The sequence below is a fragment of the Lepidochelys kempii genome, chromosome 9 (genome assembly GCF_965140265.1).
Source record: "Lepidochelys kempii isolate rLepKem1 chromosome 9, rLepKem1.hap2, whole genome shotgun sequence".
NCBI lineage: Eukaryota > Metazoa > Chordata > Testudines > Cheloniidae > Lepidochelys > Lepidochelys kempii.
In genome coordinates, this window is record NC_133264.1 from 9,839,820 (window position 1) to 9,850,330 (window position 10,511).

General features: G+C 43.4%; 1 protein-coding gene across 7 annotated transcripts in view; it reads right to left on the minus strand.

Moving 5' to 3' along the window:
* Nucleotides 1-5,436, minus strand: part of ATP11B (ATPase phospholipid transporting 11B (putative)) — a 118,841-nt gene extending 113,405 nt beyond the window's left edge. For 6 of the 7 annotated variants that reach the window (XM_073359282.1, XM_073359281.1, XM_073359280.1 and 3 more), the window contains exon 1: nt 5,163-5,436. In XM_073359282.1, the coding sequence (XP_073215383.1) occupies nt 5,163-5,189 (27 nt within the window). In that variant the 5' untranslated portion in view covers nt 5,190-5,436. Of the gene's footprint in view, nt 1-1,436; nt 3,528-5,162 lie in introns of those variants that run through there. The other variant, XM_073359284.1, reaches the window with a different exon arrangement.
* Between the last annotated feature and the right edge of the window lie 5,075 nt (nt 5,437-10,511).

Here is a 10,511-nt window from a genome sequence, read left to right on the forward strand (position 1 = left end):
CCTGCCAGAAAGGAAACAGCAGGACAGTGGGGTGGGAGGAGGTATTGTTTCATGATTTCTGTGTGTATATAAAGTCTGCTGCAGTTTCCACGGTAAACATCTGATGAAGTGAGCTGTAGCTCACGAAAGCTCATGCTCAAATAAATTGGTTAGTCTCTAAGGTGCCACAAGTACTCCTTTTCTTTTAGCATCTACTGAATAACCCAATGGGAAATATTCAAATTATTCACATACTCTTAAAAAAAAATCTTTTAGCCAGTTACACCAAAAATCAGAGTAATTTCTGACAGGCTACCTGTCTGATTTTTCACATCTAAATACTCAAAGATATGCAAGATTTGAACTACAACACTTGGTTTAATATATTATAAATTATTACTAACTAAACTGCTTTCAAATTTGACATATTTCACTCCAGAACACTAGCATTTCAAATGAAGTATGTAGAACTTTAAAAATGTATTGTCTTAAAGTACCATCATTACTGTTTAAAAGCAAAGTGACACTTTTCATTTTGTGTTAATGCAGTGTTCTATTAACTGCTCTTTACCAGCCTGGCTGCATTTTTCTGCAGAGTTGGTTGCACCTATGAAATTAATGAATCCTCAACAAATCCACCCACCGACTGTGTGTGTAATCAAAAGATTAGATATAGTGAGGGCACCAGCATCTTTGCTGCTGCTTCCAAGATAGCAAAGCACATTCCTCGCTCCATAGCCCATTCCTATCACTACTGACTGCGCTGGTCTCACCTCCACCTCCTTCTCCCACACACCCAGTATATACGTTAACTGGCAGCTAGTAGCATAACCTAGTTAGAAACCTACTTCATGACTTGTTGCATGTTGGCATTATGTAAATGAAAACAACTGAAGATACTGCATTTTTTAAAGTTTTACTAATTAGGCTAACAACGCAGAGAGTTATTAATGTAATATGCAGAAATTTAGCACAGTACCTAACAGAACAGAACTTAGTGATTGGTATTACAGGTTCATGTGTGTACACTGAACACTGACCTCTAGTCTTACCAACATTATCTTGCTCTGTGTTCATCAATAATATCTCTAAGAACACTTATCTTATAGGACTAGTTAATTGGAAAACATATTCAAAACAATGTATAAATATTAATGCAGATATAGGTACAGTTTTGCAATTCTGCAAAGTTTTTATAGGCTTGTGAGAAATACTGTATAGCAATATACTAACATTATCTTGAAGGAAAACTATATTTTAAAACAATAGTTTTAGATTACATCTCGACAACAAAAGTGTTTTCAAATTGGATTGTTCTCTCCTTTTCTGCAAAACAGTTCTCCAAATTATTCTGTTTATACCCCCTCATGCTTGTTGTTCATGTGCATTAGAAAGGTAACATACATGTTCATACACCATAATGAAAAACTTGTGTGTGTGTATACACACACACACACCTTGAAAGACCAGAGGGACAGAGTAGAACAATTACTCTCTTCATGGTGATGAATGCTAATAAGTTCATCATACATTGTACTGTGTTCATTTTTTAAAGTTGTTGCTTCTCCTGCTTCTTTCATTTTTTTTTTTTTTTTTTTTTAAAACACACACTACATTTTCAGTCTCTTCAAATCCAGTCCTCCTGAGAAGCTACTGCTAATTTCTATTTATGGCCTTCCCAGTCATGAGGGCTCCACAGCCCTCCCAACACGAGAGATCTAGGCCAATGACTTAGCTATACAAAACTAGAGGTTTGCATAGACCTTCACAGACAAAAATGAGGCAAAGTCACCACTCTGAGGAATTTACTATCTAATTCTTCAGCTAAGAATCAGGTTCTATCAGTAACCCATTTCCCCTACCATCCTTCCTACATCTCAGGGCACACCAGTCTTCCTGCTGTTCTCCTTGTGCACATAGGTGTTCAGGTACTACGGTGATCCTATTTCTGCATATTTCACCAGTAACAATAGGCAGTACTGGACTGTCAGTAAAACAAAAATTGTTAACTTTATATTCACATACAATCTACACAGATGCAGCCTTAGCAGGATATCTGCCCTGTCCACTGATACCCATTCCCACACTGCTTCCCTGCTATTTTCCATACTCTTCTTTCATATTTATTTCAGTACTCCCACTCACTGAAATAAGGCTCACTCAGACACTCAAGGTTCCAAACTTCCCATCTACAGGCATACTTTGTTTCAAGACCCATTGCCACACCCAACACGTGTGCAGCAGATAGCCAAAACAAAGTATATTTCCTCCTACCCACATCAAATTAGATTCTGCCTCTACCTCCCCACAATAGCCCCAGTTCTCCTTGAACCTCTATGCCATCCATGGCACAATCAAAACTATTTCTCTTGCAGCTCACCTGTTTCCCTAATACCTTCTCACTATTTCACCCCAGCTATTCAGCACTACTATGTTCTCTTCTAATAGAACTGTTTGCTGAACCTTTATTAACATTAAAAAGTTAGATCAATATGTATGTACGGGCACCAGTGAGGGAGCGAGCTGTGAGAGAATGCAGACTGGCAGCTTGCATATACTGAATTTCAATGTAAGGAGTTTTTATGAAACCTCATGCAGAGGTTAAAAACAAAAGAAAAAGAAACATGACTCATCCTTCCCATCATTCAGGTTTGCTTTCTTAGCACCCTTTTTCAACCCAATCCTTTTCCCCTTACATCATGATTCCTCTTTTCCTGATTTCCTCCACTGTTAAAGCAAAGTTGACCAGCCACCCCTTCTTTTCTTCAGAACATTCTTTAAAACATAACTGTTTAGCTGAATTTTGTGGTATAGATGTTTGTACTTTTAGAATAAAGTTTTACAGTGACATAGTAACATTGACAAAAACTACAAATAAAATGAATCTTATGGGCCATTTATTATTTTTATAGAAATGAGAGATCACAGCTTCATCTTCAGATAATCTGAAAAAATACCTTTAATTCACCTGATTATTTTTTAGTTTACAGTATTTTAAATATTAAGGACCTTCTTAAGAAAACTGCCATTGTCAGCTTGCAACATGAAGTTCAATACCTGCAGTGACTGAGCTGTGGGCTCAGACAACCCAACGTCTAACTTTAAAAATAAACAGCAGGTTAAGTAATTAAAAATCTAGGATAGCGCTATAAGTTTTGCATATAAAGTCACTTTTTAGCCACACTTTAAGCAGTTACCTTAAATCTACTGGATCATCTTGAGCATGCAGACTATGACACAATTTACCTTTCTACTCCAAGACTAAAAATCTTTGAAGAACTGCTCAGTATTACAGTGCACTTGAAGAACAAAGAAAACCATATCTTATATATTAATATCCAGAACTGATATTTCAAGGTACACTTAGTGTGAGAGACTAGACATTTTAAAAAAAACCCAACCTATTTACAGGCAGGCTCTACAGTAATCCCATCTTCACAGTAAACATGAAAGACAACTGCACTACATCGAAGTCTTCATTCTTGATGAGACAAACAGACTAGTAAACCTTTTGCGTGTGGATGCAATAAAACAAAAGTGTATATCCAGAACAGAGATAAAACAATTAATTTCCAGGGACATAAAACTTCAGCATCACACCAAAGCAATAAAAACAGTCAAACTGGCAATCATAGTGTCACTGGCTGCTCTATGCTTCAAATAATTAAATCAGAAATAATCTAAAACATAGGTCTCTTCATGACTATCAACTAGTTCAAAAAAAGCAAATGATGTCCACAAACAAGCCAGTCTTGGCGTTGTTTTTCTTTACATCATAAAAAAGCGACAGCTTGCAATTAAACAAACTAGAATAAATAAATAAGAGAAGCTCTAGCCACACTAACATGTTGTATAAAGCATGCCATCCATAAGATAAGTGCAATGAAATAAGTGTTTAAAAATAATAGAAGCATCTACCCACAAGACACTCCAAAAACATTTCTTTAATTGGGAGTTTGCATTTCACTTTGCATTATGAATTGGAAGGCATTCAAGGGCTGCTGACTTATTTTATTGACAAATGATTTAAAGGGAGACAGCAAACATCAATTTATGTTTATTTCTGAACTGGCAGAGAATGTGTGTATTACTGTACAGTTGCCTTGTGTTCTTATCAGTACTGTGCAACAGGCATACCAACTCTTGCTCATTTGAAGGAGTCTCTCTACACTAGTCTGTCATAATGCAGTTTTTAATCAGGAGTGTCCGACTTAAAATGGAAGATTTTGTTTTATGTTAGGTTACCAATCAGATTTAAAATCTTATTCATTCAGTTATCTCAGCTTCTAAGAGCCCATGTATTGAGAACTGGGACAGGCAAGGATTCAAAAGAGAAGACTCAAAGGTGTTGTGCTAGGAAAGGAGAGTCCCAGAATTTGTCCAGCCACTGAAAATGACATTTTTCAGAGTAGCAGCTGCGTTAGTCCGTATTCGTACTTTGCATCCAGTGAAGTATTCACTTTGCATCCAGTGAACTGAGCTGTAGCTCACGAAAGCTTATGCTCAAATAAATTGGTTAGTCTCTACGGTGCCACAAGTCCTCCTTTTCTTTTTGCGAATACAGACTGACACGGCTGTTACTCTGAAAGCTGCAGGAACATATCTTATTCAAGACAAAACAAAAATCCACCCCGATTTCAGCCGCCCTGCCACATTTCACTCCTCCGAGCCCTATTTTATACACATCCCGCATTCAGGAGGAAAGACTCGCTCGTTTCCTTAACCACCGTCAAAGTGCACCACGCCTGCCATGGTGGGAGGGGGAGCCCGCCTCTGACTTCCTTCGCTGTGAGACAGGCTGAGGAGCGAGAGTCCCGGACTACTTCAGCCCTGCCTCCAGTCACCCTCGCTCGCCGCGGGAGACGCCTGGATTCGGCGCGGCCCCGCTTGGGGCGGAAGGGCTCGGGCCGGGCGCGCTTCAGACGGAACAGGGGACTGCGGGACCTGAGGTGAGGCTCCCCGCGGGCCAGCCGCCCCGGAGGCCCGGCGGGGGTCCAGGCACACGGGGCAAGCGTGGGGGTGGGGCTGGTGGAGGGGCGAGGCGGGAAAGTTCCGCCCTCAGGAGCGGCTCTGAGGTGAGGGCAAAAGGCGGCCGCCCCCGCCGCCTACCAGTGGGCGGGGCGGCCCCCCTCGCCCTACGGCCGCTCCCCGGCCCCTCTCGCTCCGGCCGGCCCGGAACCTACCAGCTGCTGGCGGATCCACCGTAACATCCCCCCGGCCTTGCAGGTCCCGGAGTGGGGTTTCCCCTCGAAAGTGCCGCTCGGTCCCGCCGCCTCAGTGCAGCCGCCCGCCGCTGCTCCGCCTCCCCATGGCGCAGAGACGCGGCGCCTGCTTAGGCGCGGCGCAGCCCGCCCAGCACCCGGAGCCGGCGGGGCCGCGGCCGCCCGACAGCCGCCATCAAAGAGCCGCTGTGGTCGCCGAGGCAGGTTCTCCCTGCGGTCCGCCCCGCCTCCAGGAAATGACGCGGGAGCAGCAACACAGAGCGAGGGGCGGGGCCTGAAGAAAGGCGGGGCGGGGCGCGGCGCGGCGGGGCGCGGCGGGAAAGTCGGTCCCGAAGAAGGTGGCGGGAGCTGAAGCTGAGGAGGGGGCGGGAGCTGAAGCTGGAGTGGGGGTCGCTGGGGGAGGAACAGGGGTTGCTGAGGAACATGTTCCAACCAGTGCGTTTGTGCTGCCCCTCACGCTCCCTTTCAGCGTCTTGAAAAATCAACCCCTCTTGCTTCAAAACCCCCTTTGGGGTGATGCCTACAAAACCCTCAACAAGAAGTAAACAGCTGCTGTGCTGAGACCACTGCTTATCATGCTGACGGAAACTGTCTCATTGTTTCCATGTACTCCCCCCCACCCCCCCCCGTATGCATCCAGCTGTTGTCCGCTCTCTCACACTTAATTGTATAGTCTGGGGCAGGTACTGTGTTTTTGTGCTATGTTTGTACAGGGCCTACACAATGGGGTCCGTGTCCACTACTAAGGCTCTTAAACACTACAGTACCATAAGTAATAAAGCTGGGAAGAAGCTGGCCAAAAGCAGAGGAAGCAGTTAGGCAAAGTATAGCAACCTCCAGGGAGCAAACCATGGGGAAGAGGGAAAGAAGCGGGGACCAGAAGTTAAATGGAGAAAAGAGAAAGTTACATCTGTACAATGTGCTGCAGCAAAATAAAACATTCGGCTTTGCTGGAGTAGAAATGCCAGCCTGTGTGTTTGATTTTTTTTTTTTTATTAAATGTGTGTTTTGCAGAATTCTGGGAATTATTCAAACTAATATAGCAATGTTTAAAAGGTTTCAGAGTAGCAGCCGTGTTCGTCTGTATTCGCAAAAAGAAAAGGAGGACTTGTGGCACCTTAGAGACTGACAGATTTATTTGCGCATAAGCTTTCATGAGCTACAGCTCACTTCATCGGATGTTTAAAAGCAAATTGAAAGTCTTTAGGCCTGCGTCTCCTTTTTGTTGTACTACCTGGTATAAAGTAGTGTGATGCAGTGGAGAGTTTGACTGGTTCGTCATCTTAATCTGTACTGAAACATTTATAGAAGCCTGTTTAAAAAAAAAATTACTGTTTGATTAAAAGTGGATATTAACACATTTTCATAAAATGTAATGTTCTCCATGAAATCTCTGTTTTGTTCTATTAAAAATAGAACGTCTAATTGTGAAAATTAAATACAGTATTCAGCCCCGAGCCTCCAAATACTTACATGTTTAACCATACGCACATACGTATTTGTAGGATGAGGGACTTGCTCCAACGCTCTTTACTGCAAACAGTTAAAAGAGGATTATTTTAAGTAGTAAAAGCCTGGGCTTTTGGGACCTGATCCAGCTCCCATTAAAGTCAAGGAGAGCTTTGTCATTGATTAAAATAGAAAAAGGTTCTCTGTGAAGGAAGATCTGAATTCTATCCCTGCTGCTACCCTGAAGTTCCAAATTACTATAATAGAAATGTAGGGATGGAAGGGACCTTGAGAGATCATCTAGTCCAGTTGTGCTGAGGCAGGAGTAATGTAGTCCTGCCTACCACTTTAGTACAACACAATAATGTGCAGTATTGCATGATGACTGTATTTGTCACAGATCTTTTGTGTAGGTTTCAGCGTTTGATTAGAGATTTAGGCAGAATACAACTTATTTTGGACATTTAGTGTGGCTGATGGATGGTTTGAGTAGTGAGATCTCTCCTCTCCCATGCAGTTTTAAGGATATGAATTTATAATTAGAAAAATATTTATCCTTAACTTTTATTAGAGGCACCTCAAACTTTGTAAAGTTCTATATTAAATGCTAGGTATTATTGAAAAGATTCAAATACAGCAAAGTTGAATTTCAAACAGTATTACAAACTAAATTAATGTTAAATCAATCCACTTCTGAACTACCAAAGTGATTTCACAGCTGTGGAACATTGCCCAGATAGCAGTCGTATTGGAGAGCTTCCAGCCAAAAGCTTAACTGATCTGATCAGCATTCTTGTGCTGGTGTCTTTCAGGGAAGAAGTAAAAACAAGGTCCTGACCACTAGTTATTAAAGATCATAGTGTTTTTCTGAAGAATGAGAGCGTTAGTTATATCCTTAGCAAATTCAAATAAGAGTAGCAACATTCTGAAAGCCTACATTTCAACCTGCAGTTTCGGTTAGATGAAGATATTCTTCACTTCCTGTTAGGTTACTCTAGCAGTGCACTGCATCAAAAATAACTTGAAAGCACCTGACAAACTAATTGATTCCAACATCACTTATATATATTTTGCTTTAAAATGGAGTAAAAATTAGTGGAAGAAAGTGCATTAGTGGAATTAAGTTATTAATTACCATAACAGGCTCTGAACACTCTACCTTTTACAATATTAAGCAAACACTTGATCCATCATAATAAATTTACCCTTGAGAAAAATAAAACTTTGTACTTCTGGAGTGTCCCTTCTGAGTTGTTCAAAAGCAATGTGCAAATCTTAATGAATTAAGCTTCACAATACCACTTGTGTGGCTCACATTTTACCAAAGAGGAAAACTGAAGTAAAACAAGATCTGCAGCAGAATTTTCAAAAGCGGAGCCTGAGATTTCAGGTCATAATTTTTGGGGGTTCTCAACTTAGACACTAAAGGCCTGACTTGCAGAAGGCAGTGAGTCTTCAGCACTTCTGATAATGAAGCCTCAGCTGTCTGGATGTGGGCACCCAAAAACTGAGGCTACGTCTACACAACCGCTGGATCAATGCTCCAGCAATTGATGCACTGGGGGTTGATAGACCCGCCAAATCGACCGCAGATTGCTTTCTGGTCAACCCCGGTACTCCACCCCGAGCGAGAAGAATAAGGTAAGTCGAAGGGAGAGTGTCTCCCATCAACCCAGCGCAGTGTAGACACTGCAGTAAGTCTACCTAAGCTATGTCGACTCCAGCTACATTATTCATGTAGCTGAAACTGCATAACTTAGGTCGACTTACCAGGGTAGTGTAGATATAGCCTGAGAACAAAAGTGGCCTCTGATTTTGTAACATTTTGATCTGAAGACTTGCTCAACTTTGCACAGTAAATCTGTGTTGAAGTAAGAAATAGAACAAAGGTCCCACCCACCTTGACTTCAACATGAGTAACTATCCTGAAGGGAAAGAATAAGATCCCAGATACTCTGAACCTCAGTCATATGCTTTAGCCGCTTGACTAGGCTTCCCAATCCATGGGGAAGATGCTTTCAATTGTTTACTTAGTAACAGAGGACTTCACTGTCCGCTGATATTAACAAAAATGTATAATGATAAAAGGACACTTTCAAAAATTAAATATAAGAAGTTAGAGTTCAGATACACAATCCTGCAAACCTTTATGCACATTAGCAGTCCCAGTGAAGTCAATGGTACTACTCATGTATAAAATTAAGCATGCATAAAAACTTGCAGGACACAGCCCTGAGTGATGCGGGCCCCGGTATCAGGGGCAGTAAAGATTCCTTAGGATCCAATGCTTTCCCACTGGAAAATGCTTGTTTTTTTCATTTTAAAATTAATAACTTTGTAATTCTTGAAAATGTTAATCTGCAAAATTTATATTGGCAACTAAGATGCCAATTGAAAAAAAAAACCTATGTACTAAATATATAGAACACTAGTGATTTTATTTCCAGATCCACAGGTCAAACTGTCTTGAGTGGCTCATGACCATGAGTGACAACCTCAGGGCAGACTGTTAATAAACAGGCCACAAACTCCAATCTGGCTGTGTGTTCTATACTTAGATTTCACCAATCAAGTATCAAGCGTGAGCTCCTCAAGCATTACAACAGCCTTAATATGGAGTCACAGACAGTCCCCTTGGGTACTCTGGGTACCCACCTAGGCAAGCTTGCTTCCATGACAGATGGCTCCTTCCACCAAAAATCACAACAATATTCAGGTTACGGCCAGTCCCAAAGGACCAGTTACCTACCCTAGGTCAATTGTACCCCAGATCTCAAACTAAAGATGCTTGTAGCCAATCCTATAATACTCAGAAAAAAATTAGTGTTATGTATAAAATAAAAGCAGGTAAACATATGCAAATGAGTTTACAGTCTTCGGTTCCAAAAAGTGGTAATAGTTGCTATATATGCAAGTTCTATATGTCCTTCAGGGCTAACCCAATCTAAGCAGCTTGGGGATCCCTTGTTTATGCTTAGAAGTATTGCCCTCTCCAAATTCCAAGCAGCATAGCAATACAGGTCCTTGGTCTCAAGTATTTATATCAGGAGTGGGCAAACTACGGCCCGCGGGATTGCCCCCTGTGGTGCTGCAGGCTCCACGCCACTCTCAGAAGTGGCCGGTACCACGTCCCTGCGCCCGGGGTGGGGAGTGGGAGAGCAGAGGGCTCCATGCGTTGCCCTTGCCTCCAGGTGCTGCCCCCCGCAGCTCCCATTGGCCGGGAACGGGGAACCGCGGCCAATGAGAGCTTCAGGGGAGGTACCTAGCGGTGTGGCAAGGGCAGCACGAGGAGCTCTATGCCCCCCTCCCCCAGGGGCCATGCAGGGACGTGGTGCCAGTCACTTCCTGGAGTGGCAAGTTGTGTGACCAGGGCAGGCAGGGAGCCTGCCCTGTCCCCAGTACACACTGCTGCCACCCCGGAGTCACTTTAGGTAAGTGGCGCTGGGCCGGAGCCCGAACCCCTCCTGCATCCTGCCCCCCAACTCCCTGCCCTAAGCCTCCTGCCTGCACCTCGCACCCCTCCTGCACCCCAACCCCCTGCCCTCAGCTCCCTCTCACAGTCCGCACCCCCTCCTGCACCCCTGCCCTGAGCCCCCTCCTGCACTCTGCACTCCTCCTGCACCCCATCCCCCTTCCCTGAGCCCCCTCATACACCCCACATCCCTCCTCTGCCCCAATCCCTTGCCCTGAGCCCTTTCCTGCACACCGCACTCCCTCCCGCACCCCAACCACGTGCCCTGGCCCTGCGTACAATTTCCCCACCCAGATGTGGTCCTCGGTCCAAAAAGTTTGACCACCCCTGATTTATATTCTGTTCCCCCAGAGTTCAAGTTTATGGGATGAGTTCACGTGCATGTCCCT